The sequence below is a fragment of the Crotalus tigris genome, unplaced genomic scaffold (assembly GCF_016545835.1).
Source record: "Crotalus tigris isolate CLP2741 ecotype Arizona unplaced genomic scaffold, ASM1654583v1 scf7180000024506.7606697, whole genome shotgun sequence".
Lineage (NCBI taxonomy): Eukaryota > Metazoa > Chordata > Lepidosauria > Squamata > Viperidae > Crotalus > Crotalus tigris.
Window position 1 is genome coordinate 1,529,719 of NW_024100678.1, and position 15,085 is coordinate 1,544,803.

The window sequence follows — 15,085 nt, forward strand, 5'->3', positions numbered from 1 at the left end:
AAACAGAACAAAAGTCCACATGTTCTGATCCTTCACAGATTAAACAGAAATGTTAGCTGACTATTTGTGACGCAAACAAAAGAAATAAGAGGAGAAACATCAAGAAATTAAATATAACAACAGAAACATTGTCGTTACTATACAGCAACCTTTATTAATTATGTCTTTCATACTGTTTTCTGGAAAGGCAAAAATGATCCACAGCAATGCTAAAGTAACTGAGCAAACACGGTTTATCCCTTCACCCCCTATGCACTCTGCAAAATATTTTAAGGCACTTCTCTCAAACACCTTGAAGAGATGAAAATTATAACCAGGTTATTGAATAAGGTTCTATGGCAATTTTCCCTGATTTTCATGTGCACATCCAAGTCATACACACTTACATACAGGTAAGCACATGGTTAAGCTGTGCTGAATGATGGATAACATAATAGTTGCTTGCTGGAATGTGTATTTATAGGCTAGAAAACCTATTTGCTGAATCCACATTGGAAGTTGAGCCTGATTTTTAAAAGGCATCCACGTGTCCAGTGAAAATAGGGAGAAATGGTAAATGAAAAGTGGGATCACAACTTGTGCTTTGTAAACTCAGCCTAATATATTATTTCAGTAAATGGGCTCTGGGAGGTTTTATACTGCATTTTTTCACAGTAGAGAGCAGAATGTGAGCAAAAGTTGACTGATCTCAGAAAACATAAGCAAAAATCTGCAGTGCTTCATTAGCACTTGGATGTGGCACCACAGGGAAATCCTTACGGACCTGCACTTTAAATTCAAAAGTTGAAATAAAATCCCAGGAAGAAAGCAGTAGCAAATGACTTCCATATGGTTGCCATGAAAATGCAGCCATCGTAAAGAACTGAGTGACTGGAGTGGACTTTACTGCATCTCAAATTTGTTTGACCAAAGTCTAATGTAACATATTAACCTTGACAACTGTAAATACCATCTGTATTCAGTTAGATGTTCTCAGAATATTACAGGGTTTCAGCCTCCATTTTGATCTGTAACTTTTCATGCTTGTATTTTGACTAAGAATGGTTAATCTAATTCTAAAATGTTTACAAAAGCTTTTTTCTAGGAGCTGTTGTGTAGTAAAGAATGTAGGAGAAAACCCTAGCCTTAAAATTCACATTTAACTTACATGTCACATATTCAGTTTTGCGGGCAACAGACTCAAATGGATTTGAGCCCCAAATACATGTCTACAGATAAAGCTATTGTAATGTATGCATTTAAATATTATGCCTCCTACTTCTATAGCTGGAGAAACCAAGAAAATTTTTAGAAATATATCAGGTTCAGAGAAACAACGGATATCATCTTATTTTTTCCCCCATATGCTACAAGAAGAGGGAATCTGAAAGAATTGAAGAGCTTGGTTACCTAGACGAATGTTTCTCAATGTCAACAACTTAAAGATGCATGGACTTCAACTCCCAGAAGTTCGGGCTGGAGAATTTTAGAAGTTGAAGTCCATACATCTTAAAATTGCTGAGGCTGAAAAGCACTGGCTTTGAATAAGTCATATTGGAATTGCTTCTTTGTTGTCAGCTTGCCTAAGATTTGAAAGTTTTTTCTTGCTTCAAAAGGATGGCACATGCTAGAACCAGATACAGGTCCCATACCCAATACAGTAAGGGTAAATTAAGCATTTGGATCTGGACATTCTAAAAAATTAAAGTTGGCAGTGAAAGATAACAATTTTATTCACATACACCCCAGAAACCAAGCAAGAGTAGTGAAATAAAAGTAAGAAAGAATCATTGCCTGCCATTCTCTTTATCTATCATGTTATGATTAAGCCCAGATTTCATGGCAGCAAACTAAGGATGTTGGACAAGGACAATGGGAGTTGTATCCTGATGTTTTTGGAGTTCACCAGATTGGGGAAGATTATTCAGGCTGGAAAACCCAACATCTGTTTGAACAGCCTTCCTTCCTGCCTCAATTCATCTCACTTTGGGAAGAGCTCAATATTTCTATTAGAGATTTTTTAAAGAGGGCAGAGGGATCCCTCAATCCAATAAGGATGGGGTTTTTGTTTTGGCCATTTGCTTCTCTCCACATGATAAAAGGAACAAAAGGGGAAACGGTTGGCATGAAGAAGCCAACTGCTTCTCTCATCCAACTTTCTCCATAGTCTAAAATTCAAGAATGTCATATACTAATAGCGATACACAAGATCTCTCATCTGCTACACAACTGGTTGCCAGTGGGTTTGAGAAGCTTGAGAAGCCCGGAAACATAGCTTCCAAGTAAGATAATGGGGAGATTGTCTCTGCTCTATTGCATGGATTGCCTCAGTCGTGAGTAAACTGGAGTTCTATGTGCATGTTCTCTCTGTTATCAGCAGCAAAAGCCACCTTAGCCAATTTGGTGTCTTTGAGTTGTCCTGGATTACAATGTCCCGCACATTTGAAGCAGACCAGTTTATGAAAGATTGACCGAAATGAACTGGGAATGGTTTCCTTTGGTAATGCAGTTGGGCAAGTGGAGTTGAAAAGTTGAAAAGCTATTGATAGTAGAGTAGAGACTAGGCTTTCCTTTACTTGACTGTTGAGGGATGTGAATGCTGTAATCCTCCAAGATACTTTCTTAAAATAGATTATTTTGCCTCTATAAAAAAAATGGAAGGGTGCATACAGTATAGGAGAAAGCTAAACTTCAAAGTTATCTCCCTCCCTGAAAATATGTGAATTCTGAGCAGCTCCTTAATGACTGGTTGGGATCTGCTTGATAATAAAAATGCTGAAGCTATTGGGAGGTTACTCCTTTTACAGAAGGAAATCACTGGAAACACTTTCATACAAGCATGCATTTTCAAAAGTGGGGTGCAAATTCTACTTTGATCCTCAAGCCATGCTTCACTGACTTTGTCAACAGTTCATAATGGAGTGGGAGAAATGCAAACATCCCAACAAGCCATAATTTATGGTTCTTCAGACATAGAGATGAACCTATTTGCAAGGCAAACTGAACATTCTCATGAAGGCAGATTTTATAAATCCAATCTACTTAAAACATGATGTTGCCTGCCACTTAATGGTTCTAACATGCCGTTTTATGTTGCAGTTGCCATTGCCCTATTCCCCTCTAATATTTTTAGCAGTAAAATCCAGCAGCAGTCTTCAAGTTTTATACTGAGAACTGAGAAAAAAATTCCTTTGATTGACATTTATAATATTTAGGCCTTTACAATAGTAAACATTCCTGACAAAACATTTTAAAAACCAAAAGGCACTTTATAAACCCAGAATTGCAAAGCATTTGCCACTCTCCAGTAAGAAAAAGACTGCATTAGAGCTGTAGAAAATAAAACAAAACTTTCCATTCACATGTAAGGCAATCTGGCAATATATCAGTCCTTAGGTGGATTATGTTTGTTTTGCGGTATCAAGAGTGGTCTTCACTGAGGAATTCCATTTGAACTATTCTCTCATCTTAGAGATTATGCTACTGGTTACTGGGATACCTCTATGCTACAGTTTTGCCAGGTAGGGCAAAAAGAAAGTAAAGAAGGCTTTGCATCCCAATATCACACACAAACATACCACCTTGGGCAATTAATGATCCCAATAGGCTTAGGATATTCTTCCTCTCAACTTTGTTGGAAGGCTAAGCCCCATTTATAAGTTTTAACTAAGCAAAAACCTTGCTTTGTTTATCTAGAAAATTGAATGGCTCCTTCCACCAGCTGTATTTAGAGAAAATCTGGAAGCATAACTTCCCGTTGGATGAGGAAATCCCAGCAGACTTACTCAGAGTAGACAAGTTCTGGTCAGTTGGAGAGTAATGCTGTCTCACTCTTGCCAACTGTTCGCTTTCCCCTGTTCTTGTTCTTAAGACAAGGACGACCCTGCAGAATGAGCTTGGGAGAGATCCCATCAGTGTTCCACAGAAACAGAGATGTTTCTCACATGAATAAATACAATGTTCAGCTTCATTCCGAAACAGATGTTACGCGGGCCATCTGTTTGAGCATTACACACAGGCTTTGTCCTTTTGAAATACTTCTAGACGTGGCTCATTTTCAAATAGCTACAGCGCCTAAGCAAGCTAAGTTTTATGTATTGCTGATCTATCAATGTTCTGTCTCAGTGGGCCAACCCATGAACTGTGCCTTCCACCTATCAGCATCCCTTGTGCTTTTGATGCTGATATTCACAGCTCACACCACAATGGGTTAGCCCTGAGTGCCAGACTTGGATGCAAGCTTTCTTCTTTCTATACATTAGGGAAGGAACGCTGCATGACCTGGGTTATAGTGCATATTTTAACCCGACCTCTCCACAACTACCCAACTACATCCACCAAAAATTAGGAAGTTTCAATTAGCAACCTAACACAATTATTTTTTGCATGAAAACAGATAGGATCAAAGCGTTTCATTCATACTTTTGCCCCATGGTGCAGTGAGCCCAGTATAAGAACTTGTCTGATTGTCCTGTTAGATTAAAGCAAGCACCGTGGTTTCAAGATTTTGGCTTGCAGATACACTTTTGGGCAAAGAGGCTTGCATTATTTAAATCTCCATGCCAGCAGAACAGAATGCAAAGGTGTTTGTTTTGAGGTTTGTAATTCTTTTTCCCCTCCACAGAAGGTTACAGACAAGAAGAAACAATCCTGACAAGATTTGGGAAGATAAATCAAAGTATGTAAACTCAAACCACTTTAGCAGCATTTTCCAATCCTTCCACCTGTACCCACAGCAGTGAATTTTCATACAGTGATCTAATTTTTAAATTAAATTGGGAAAGAAGCAGGAAGAAAGGGAAATGACTTACCACTGCAGAATACCTCACAATTTGCAAACAGTAACATTCCCAAATTGTGACCCTCATTATTTTAAAGTGGAGAGAACGGCTGTCAAATATATAGGCCTCTATCCACTAGGAATCCTTCTTAGGTTTTAGCTTCCTGACATAAAAGAGAGTTTTGGGAAAGGGAAAAAAAAGCTTCAATACAACTTCCATTCTTTTTTGTGATGCTTGCATGGGAGAACTTCCAAGGGGATTGAGCACCTAAGTCTCCACCATTCCCTGAAAATACATATATTTACAGCTTCTATTTATTGTTTATAAAGTTTTTAAAAAATGAAAAAAAAAGATGTATACAGCAAAATTTGGGATTAAAATTCTCATTTCTCCTGCCAATTGCAAGTTCTCAGGATGACAAAACAGGTGTCCTTCTTTCAAGTTGATTGCATAAAATCATTTATAAAATGCTGAAAAGTTGAATTGTCACTGGTTGGGTATTCCAAGTCTTCTATTGCATTTCTGCCACACTAGCTTTTTGGTGATCCAATATCCACTGTGATTTTTGTATATAATTGAAATTTATCAGTTTTTATTACGGTATAAGTCAGAGAGTTTAGCCCATCATATTTCATTGTTTCTTTTGTATGAGCAATTTTGTTAAACCTGTAAAAATAAAATAGACTTACAGTTGGTAAATATAAATTTGTGATTAGTATCGCCATTGGCCTTCTGCAAATGGTTAACTGATTTGCAAAAAAAAATGTATTTTGTATTTTACTTCTCTCTTGCATATATATTTTTGCTAACTGTTTCTCAGAAGAATAATATTAAAAGTTCTACATTCAACGGTTAAAAATTTAGTGGCAGAAAGACTGCTTATAGAACAGAATTACTGATTTATAGCATACGCTTGGTGGTGGCGCAGTGGTTAGAATGCAGTATTGCAAGCTAACTCTGCTCACTGCCAGGAGTTCGATCCTGATAGGCTCAAGGTTGACTCAGCTTTCCATCCTTCTGAGGTCAGTAAAATGAGGATCCAGATTATTGGGCGGGGGCAATATGCTGACATTGAAAACTGCCCAGAGAGTGCTGTAAAGTGCTTTGGAGTTGTATATAAGTCTAAGTACTATTGCTATATTTTTGTATCCTGCCTTTTATTTTTACAAATATTTCAAGGGAGTGAACATATCCCATATAGCTTCCTCCTACTATTTTCCCCACAACAACCATCCTGGGAAGTGGGTTGGTCTGAGAGACAGTGACTGGCTTAAAGTCACTCAGCTGGCTTTCATGGCTAAGGCGGGACATGAATTCACGGTCTCCTAGTTCCTAGCTTGGTGCTTTTACCACCAAACTAAACTGGCTTTTTTTGTTATAAGGCAGAGGTCCCCTTGGGCGCCAAGGAAAGTGTGTGATTTTGTGTGCTGATTGCATCCCACAGATGGGGCTTTGCTTGTTTGTGTGGCCCGGTTGCTGGTATGCCGCGGCCCGGTACTGGTCCATGGACCAGGGGTTGGGGACCCCTGTTATAAGGAGTAGTCCAATTGTGGAAACGTGTTTTTGCTTTTGATTGACCTTCTGATTATTAGAAATTAGAGTTCAACTGAAATTGATTATGATTATAATTGATTATGCTGTTGATTATGTGATTATACTGCTGGACTTGTGCTGAGAAGACTCAGATTCCAGCCTATTCTCAACTACAGAGCTCTCTCTATGACTCTGAACCAGTCCAGATTACTTCAAAAAGTTGTTGGGGGTAATGGGAGGAAGGACAACTATGTATGTTGAATTCCTGAATAAAAGGCAGGATATAAATATAAAAAAGAAAATTTTACTAAGTGTGGGCAGAAGCAGCATGAAGAACCTACCTCTGTGGATTGGGATCATTTTTAGTGTCTCTCATGTGGCGAATCATTCGACATTTTCCAATTGCAGCATCTGGGCGGGAAATTCCCATGCCTTTAAAAACCAATCTGCAAAGACAAATAAAGGGTCAGGTTTCTGTTAGGTGAACACACCTTCTCTTTTCCTCTTTTAAGAGCATAGTTTAGTGATTTCTGTAAGCCACTAAAAACCTGAACTCATTTCGTTGCTGTTATTTATAACAACACACTCCAGAAATTACGTGCAACTAAATGGGGAGCTGGAGCTGCCATCCTCAAGTCCTCAGGTCCTAGGCATAGTCTACTCCTCAGCAGAATACTGTGCCCGTTTGGCTTAACAGCTGCCATACTAGTAAGTTAGACGCCAGACTCAATGACACCATAAGGATGATAAGCGGATGTATTAAAACCACTCCTACTTGCTGGCTTCCTGTTATGAGCCATAAAGCACCACCAGCTTTATTACACATGATGCACTAGTGAGAGAATACAGAAAAATTATGAACAACTCACCCCTACCAGTACATGCCGACCTTCCTCATTTATCAGCTGGAAGATTCAAATCCAGGAAACCCCTACTGGCACTTGCACAACATCTGCCCAACAACTTTAATATCGATTCCCAATGGAAAGTCAAATGGGTCGTTGAACGCCCAGACACAGGAAGACATATAAATGACCCCCATGGAAAAAGGTGCCAGGCTTTGAACCACCACGTCAGCAACGGACAATGCTGACTAGGATTCGTACCTTACACAGCATCTGCTGGGACTCTCTGTATAAATGGGGCATAACATTCTCCCCTTAGTGTGACTGCAGGGTCCCACATCAAGCTGTAGATAACATCGTAGCCGGTTGTAAGCTGAGGGCATAGACTAGTCCAGTATCTGATTTTTTTTTTAATATAAGCGATGCTGCACTTCAATGGTTAAATGGCCTCGACATTGGCATTTGAATATAGATCTTTTTAACATTTATATTTTATTGTGTTTTACTAATCTAGGTAAAATGTTAACATACTATGCTAGTCCATGTATGAAATGCCATAAACCTTATTTCAGAAATATGCATGTCACATCCCTTTAACCAAAGTAAGTCATTAACTCAACCCATGCTTCGTATTTTATTCTACAACATAACAAATATAACTACAACAGGTATATCAATATCTAGGAACTTCTCCCCCATTAATTAATATGGTTTAAGGCTGCAGTAATTAATTGAAACATTATCTCAAACAGTTCTGTTTTAATCCATTATCTGTTCGTGGGCAAGGTGCCACCCTTAAGGATATTGAAATGATCTGCTTAGAATGATGGTCAAAAGGTGACGAATCAGGGGCAGACCACGTGGATCTCCTCTGAAGGTCTAAAGCCTGCCCATAAGATCTGCTGCCTGCCAGAGAAAGGCTGTGCCTCAACTCCCAGCCTCTTTAAGCCTGACCTCCTTGCTACCCAGCTAATGTTGGAAAGTCTGTGAACAAAAATGCTTACATAAATAAATATATGTGCACCTGACAAAGTAGGAACAAAATAATGTTAAACAAGGGCACTGTCAGATTAGAAGCAAAAAATATGAGGGCTGAAAAACAAGTTTCAGAGTAATGGTGTAAATGAGAAACAGGAAGTACTGGTGACCTTGTAAGCGCTAAACATTGTTGTTTTGTATGTGATAATATCGTTCTCTATTTTGGGGGGGGGGAGTAAAATTTGCTAAGTATATTTCTGAAGTTCCTGAAAAAAAATTTTCCTCTAAATTGTGAGCAGAATTTATTCAGAATTAAAGAGCAGGGCTTCTAGCAGAGTCTAGAAATGGATTCTTGTATCAACCACAGTCTGGTATTTCCCAGTCTCTTAATGGTATTCTAAGAATACCATCTAAAAAGCCTGGTGACTGCTAAATGCTAAGCATATTTTCCTTCTGTTTTGCCAAACTTAACACCTCTTGACATAAAACACTTCCTGCTCATCCCAAACACAATGTGCACCTAGTAGTATGTGCCAAGGAAACTGAGTATTCAAAGAGACAGAGCAGAAACATTATTTGCTTTGCTGCCAAAGTCTTGACCCCACAGCAGGCAGACAGCCTCTCACTTGGTATATAAATCAAGAGAGCAGTGCTAGAAGACAAGGAGAACAGTGACCCTTAAGTAGCGTGGAGCATGGAGCTCTGTCCCTGGATCACCTGCTTTCTAAAACAGCAAGAAAAGGAACATTGCAATGCTCCCCAGTTCTCTCTGGAAGCAAGCCACTCCAGCTCAGTTTGTGGCTGCCATACAACTCCACTGAACTCTCCAAAATTAACACCATTAGAAAGGAGAACACAGGTGTTCATGGTCTGTAAATACTTGACAATCTGTCTAGTCAAACAGTGTATGAAGTTATGCAAGAGGTGGAGAAAATAATCAAGAAAAGGCTTTGCTATTAAGGCCACATCCAGGATGGTCCACTGAAGCTGAAAGGTGGAAGATTTAAGGCAGATGAAAAGAAACCCTACCTGCTGTGCACAGCTGAACTAAGGAATTTGCTATTCAAAGTGCTACCAACCTAGATGGTTTGAAAGCAAATTAGTCCATTAATAGCTTTTAATCACTGATGTTGCATATTGTCACCAGAGTAAGAGAAAAGTTGTCTCCAAATATCAGCTGCTGCAACATGTGAGCAGAAGGACAATAATGTCCTTATGGCGATGGGCCTCCCAAAATGTTGACATTGATAGGCCTTTGGTTTGCCTTAGCAGAACTCTTGTGAAATCTTTTATTTCCTTCTAGCATATACATGGAGCTAGCCACTCTCCAGCATGCTGTGGCAAATATTAACTACCTCCAAGCAACAAGACACGAAGACAATCTAGAGCAGGGGTATCAAACTCGCAACGTCACGTGACGTGTCACAACGTATCGTGACTTTTTTCCCATTGCCGACAATGGGGTGGGCGTGGTTTCGTCATGACGCATCCCATCCATGGGTCGGCAGTTTGACACCCCTGCTCTTGAAAGTCATAAGCTGCTTTTTTTTAGACCACACTTAAGGATGGAAAGGGGAGTGAGACATTTTTGTGGGCTAGTCTGCACTTGCTTGATTGTACCCTAAACAAAAGAAGCCAGAGCTATACATTAGATATAGACAATGAGCTGGTTCATTATGTCATTAGCATTAAACTTCATTGCAATAACATGGCAGAAGCCAACAAAAGAAACCAGATCTTAAACCAAAGTAATGGCAGCACATACATCAACTTTCATTTAAAGCAATAAAAATAAACAGTGAATACTTATATTTATCTGAAAAGTAGAAAACTCCACTGGAGTGTCCTCTAAAGCCAATGTGCCAAAGTGTTTCTTAAAATGTTTTAATCTGAGTTAAAGAAGGCATTTGGATTTGTTCCAGAGCAAACTAGTAGCAAGTTCACATATGCAGCTGATTCAGAAAAGCAGAACTTCCATATAACTTAACACAGCACAGATCCTATATTCAGAATGTCCATTTTAAAATAGACCTGTGATCAGCAAGATGCTGGAGTTCCACGAAGTTTAAGCCTTTCCAATTTAGATCTGTAGTTCAATGCCCCCTTACAGGTATTACAGTTGTACATCATATCAGGTCACTTAAAAATAGTGACTCTGAGACTCATGTATGTCACATGGAAGCTGGAAAGCCCTTGAAACCTGCACAGAAAATGCAGGAATGTTACAGGACATCCATGTGTCAATTATACTGCAGGATGGGTAAACACTCAATATTTTTATGTTCAGAATATCTTTCTGAATTCCTTATAGTTGGAATATTCACTTGTGATTTCAATCTGAAAAATTCATAGGATATTTGCAAAGGACTCATTATTTTGGTGAGGGGGTCTTATTGATTTTATTGCACAACACCCTTGGCTTTTTTGGTGACATCTTTCATCCATGTCTTTGTCTTCATCCACATCCATGATCACTTCTGTTCATTTCCCATCCATATTCCATCCATATGGCAGGTAGCAAAAACCCAAATAAAGACACTTTCTTAATTGCCAAACACCTCTTCTTTCAACATTTGAAGATCCTTTGCACTGTCATTTAAACATTGTGTGTATGCATGTGAAACTATCATTTCTAAAATTCAGCAGTAACTTGAACACATAAACAGACCAAGCTAATTCTATAACTGTAGCACAGATTAGCTGAATGGATATTTTCATTTTAGAAGTCACAAACTAGCCTGCACTTAGAATAACAACTTGAATATCTGCAGATTCCTAGACTAACATATACCGGTATGTAGTCTGCGAAGCTTTGCATCTCCAACAGCTTCAACACTTTGAAACAAGTACCTATTAGCAAAAAAGTAATACCCTGTTCTCAGTGCCCACATAGTTGAAAAAGAAAAGAGAAAATGAGAGTCAACACCTGCGGCGTAGGCCTAAAAATCCCCTAAACCTTCAGCATTAATTCTAAGCATACATAATTGCAATGGGACTATAAAAGCCTGTTTATATTTTGATCTATTTCACAAATTGGCTAGGAAATCCTCTGCTTGCTTTTTTAAAATAAAGCTGCCTTGATTTGGGGGGGCATTTTCACACTACTTTCTTGGTCTCAACATTTATTAGTGCAATCCGCCAAATAATCCAACTAAAATATCACAACACAGGTGAGATGGCTGGGGCAGGGGAAAAAACTTGGTTTGAGAGCTGAGTTCAGCAGGAGTTACTATTTAAAAATGTTCTTCTATAAGCATAAGCAAAGTGCTGAAAGAGTACTACTGAGTCATTAAGTAGCACAACATTAAAACTTACATCTTGATTGCAATATATGGACTTAGCCCAGCTGTTATAAATGTGAACATTTAATTTGAAGCAAAAGATATATTTGTTTAAGAAATGGGTGAAGGAAGAAAATTCTCACGTGTTATCACACCTGCATCTTGAAGCAAAGGAAACACAAGGCAGGGAAAAATTAAATTAAATTAAAAGACAAAAATTCATTTCACCAACAATAAGCCAGGTGAAAAAGTGACACAGGGACAGGTATGAAGACCTCTTGCCATTTACTGTAATCTCAAAAAACTCCTATATGATACAATACACTGTCAGGGTGAGAGAAATAGATGCACTTATTAGGAGAGAGGTGGGCTAGTTTTTGAAAAATAAATGTATCTTCAAAGATCCCTTTCTAGATCGGTGCTCAGAAATTATAGTGAACAATGATAGGGGAAGTACCACACAAAAAGCATGGCATAATTAAATCAAGCCTTGTTATGCATGGATTATAAGTATTCTCAATTTTAATGTTTAGGCAAATGAGGAGCCTCCAGTGATGATAATCTAAACTGATACTGGCTCATTTGTCCATATTTGGGCTGTAGATGATTGTTACTCTAAGTCAAAGATGGTTTGAAGACCCTGAAATTCCTTAGACCCCCATAGGCACGTTTGTCAAGACAAACTCTTAATATGTAAATATTTCTTAAAGGCTAGTTCTTGATTTGCATTCTTGTACCCATAAGGCTACATACATTCACTGCACTATAGCAGAGGTTCCCAATCTTTTGGCACCAGGGACCAGTTCCGTGGAGAGAGGTTTTTCCGCGGACTGGAGGGTGTGTGGTTTTGTATGCTGCCTGCATCCCGCAGATGGGACTTGTTTGTGCAGACCGGTTACTGGCATGCCGTGGCCCGGTACTGGTCCACGGATTGGGGGTTGGGGACCCCTGCACTAGAGCAACATAGGAAGAAACCATAAATCAACAAATGGCACAGAGAAAAACTATCATGCCAGGCACAACCCCCAAAACTAAACAACATACCCAGCCTCAAATTCAACATTAACTAGAAAGATAAGGGATCTTACCTGTTATAGATGTCATCATCTTCACCACCCCAGCCCCAATAATTATTGGGAAACCCATTGATTTTTTGGAATTGCTTCTTACTTAATGCAGACACACCTCCAAAATATTGATTGTAAGGTAAGCTGGAAGAGACAAAGATAAATTGTTCATTTAAAATCATGTGATCACAGAGAAGCTTGGATTACATCGCTGGTCACAATTCTAGATAGAAGTGATCAGAAAAAGTAACATGTAGCCTCAGACTCCTGTAAACATGTCTGTGCCAATACATAAGTCTGTGTTTTCTGAAATCTGAGTTCAGAATTCATTAAAACCATTTTTCAAGCTGGAAGGAGCCATGGCTACCTTTATAAAAGACTTCAAACCTTTTATGGACGTTTTGATGAAAATGGATAAAAATGAAATCTATGGTTCATTTTTATAGCTTTATATAGGAAGAATAATTCTATTGTGTAATTTGAGAGGCTGGAAACAACACTAGCTATGTTTGTAACTGCTGCAAAGATCACAAACTGCTTCTTTAAATATTTCTTTCTTCTGGATCTACAGTTTATTGTTCACTTTTTTTCTGTTTTTCTTTCCTATATTTATATATCTTTTTCACTTTTCTATATATATTTTAATTTTTCTGTAGTTTTAATTTTGTAAAAAGAATCTTCATTAAATTTATATATTATGCTACATGTATACATATACATATTTATACAGGTGTGTCTTTGTGTATAAATTTTGTACACACATGTAAATGTATTTGTATATGTATACATATACAATTGTTCAACCTTAGCTGAGTTGTCAACAGCATCTAGGTCACCTTGTCTTAGCTGGGAGGGCAAGCTTATAAGGCAAGGTAGGGACCAGTTAGCATTCAGATGGGAATATAAGATTGGAAGCTAGACTGGGCAATTAAAAAAGTAAGAATAATTAGAGTATCATTAGAACAGATATCACATTTATCTGTGAAGGTACACACCACTGACTCAAGCTATGTCTTAAAAAGAATCACTTTCAAGGTCCCCCTAAATCAGTGGTTCTCAACTTGTGGGTCGGGACCCCATTTGGGGTCGAACGACCATTTCACGGGGGTCGCCAAACAACGCAGTCCGCCATTTTTTCCCCCTTTTCCTTAGCTGTGCTACTCCCTTTTATTCTATTGGCTTTTGAAAGCCAGTAGAATAGACTCTCTTGAATAGAGTTTAATTCTATTGGTTTTCAAAAGCCAATAGGAATTGTCCAGGCTGTCTCTGGCCTGCTAAGCCCACCAAAAGTCCCATTCTGCAAACGGTGCTGCACCAGTTGAGTAGTCCTCGACTTGCGACTGATTGAGTAGTCCTCGACTTATGACCGGTTGGGGGTCGTGGCATTAAAAAGGTTGAGAACCACTGCCCTAAATATTGGTTTGGGCCCCAATAGAGAACATACAATAGGAAAACTGCCCTCCTTCCAATAGTATAATGCAAGTGTAGATATGGTCATATTCTTGCCTCCGGATCCCCTTGACTAGAGATTATTATATTTATTTGCCACCAATTCCCAACAATCCACTCATATTGGTACAGTATATGTTTTATGCTAAATGTAAACAACCAACTTCTTACCGAAATCCAAATTTATCCATAGATACAGAGAGGTGCCTGGGTTGGTCGTAACACTTGTAGATATTCCTGTCATCCATTGGGATTAGGTCAACATCACTAAATACAAAGCAGTCATAATCATATTCTTTCAAAGCTTCTGTGAAGCCTACATTCAGAAGCTTTGCACGATTAAATGTCTCTTCTCCATCCTAAAGTAAGAAAAGGAAGAATTGTTAAGGGCCTTCAAAAGATTAGGTTAATACTTCCTATTTATTACAACCCAGGGCCTTCATAATACCATATACTCACATAAGCCTACTATTTGCCAGTTTTCTCTCCAGTTTGGCTTATGTTTTAAGACCAACCGCAAAGTTTACATTAAAGAAATGGGCTCATTTTGCCTTTCACTGAATTTCCTTTCAAACCATGGGAAGAGAGAAAGCAGACACACAGCACAGAATTTCACACTGCTCTGCAATCAGCCTTCCCAAACCTGGAGTTTTCTCAGTGCATTGGGGCTGCTGCTGCTGAGATGGCCCTCTGACTGCAGTTCATCATGCTGGGGGATGTTGCTCATTTTCGTGTTAAGATTGTGTACAGTCTTGTGTAAAGACCTGTCTCTTCTTCCCATTCAGCTACCTGAATGTTGTCAAAACATATACAGCAGTTCAGATGTTGTCCAATGAGGAACAATAGTATTCCTGCAAGCCTCATTTGCAGAGGGAGGAAAGGAAAATCAGCTTCCCCAAAAAACAATTATTTAGATCATACTTTAATAATGTTTACATCTACTTTAATAAAAGAGCCTGGCAAGCCATGAACAGCTAGATCAGATTTATTATAATGGGAAGCAAAACAAAAGATTCTCTATACATCAATTGTGTTTGTTTCCATTTCATCACCCTTACTTTTTCCATTCCTCCTCCTCCTATGTTTTGTTAACCAATAAAGAAACCCAATTATCAGGGTTTTTTAAAAAGGATTTGGAGTATTATTGTCCTGCTTGTTCCACAAAACCATTC

General features: G+C 38.6%; 1 protein-coding gene across 1 annotated transcript in view; it reads right to left on the reverse strand.

The window, feature by feature from the left end:
* Positions 1–126: 126 nt before the first annotated feature.
* The window catches only part of B4GALT1 (beta-1,4-galactosyltransferase 1), a 47,401-nt gene continuing 32,442 nt past the window's right edge, over positions 127–15,085 (reverse strand). The window contains exons 3-6 of the mRNA XM_039333709.1: positions 14,085–14,272; positions 12,486–12,608; positions 6,635–6,739; positions 127–5,426 (exon numbers count right to left, since the gene is read on the reverse strand). Coding sequence (XP_039189643.1) covers positions 5,291–5,426; positions 6,635–6,739; positions 12,486–12,608; positions 14,085–14,272 — 552 coding nt within the window. The 3' untranslated portion in view covers positions 127–5,290. The remainder of the gene's footprint in view (positions 5,427–6,634; positions 6,740–12,485; positions 12,609–14,084; positions 14,273–15,085) is intronic.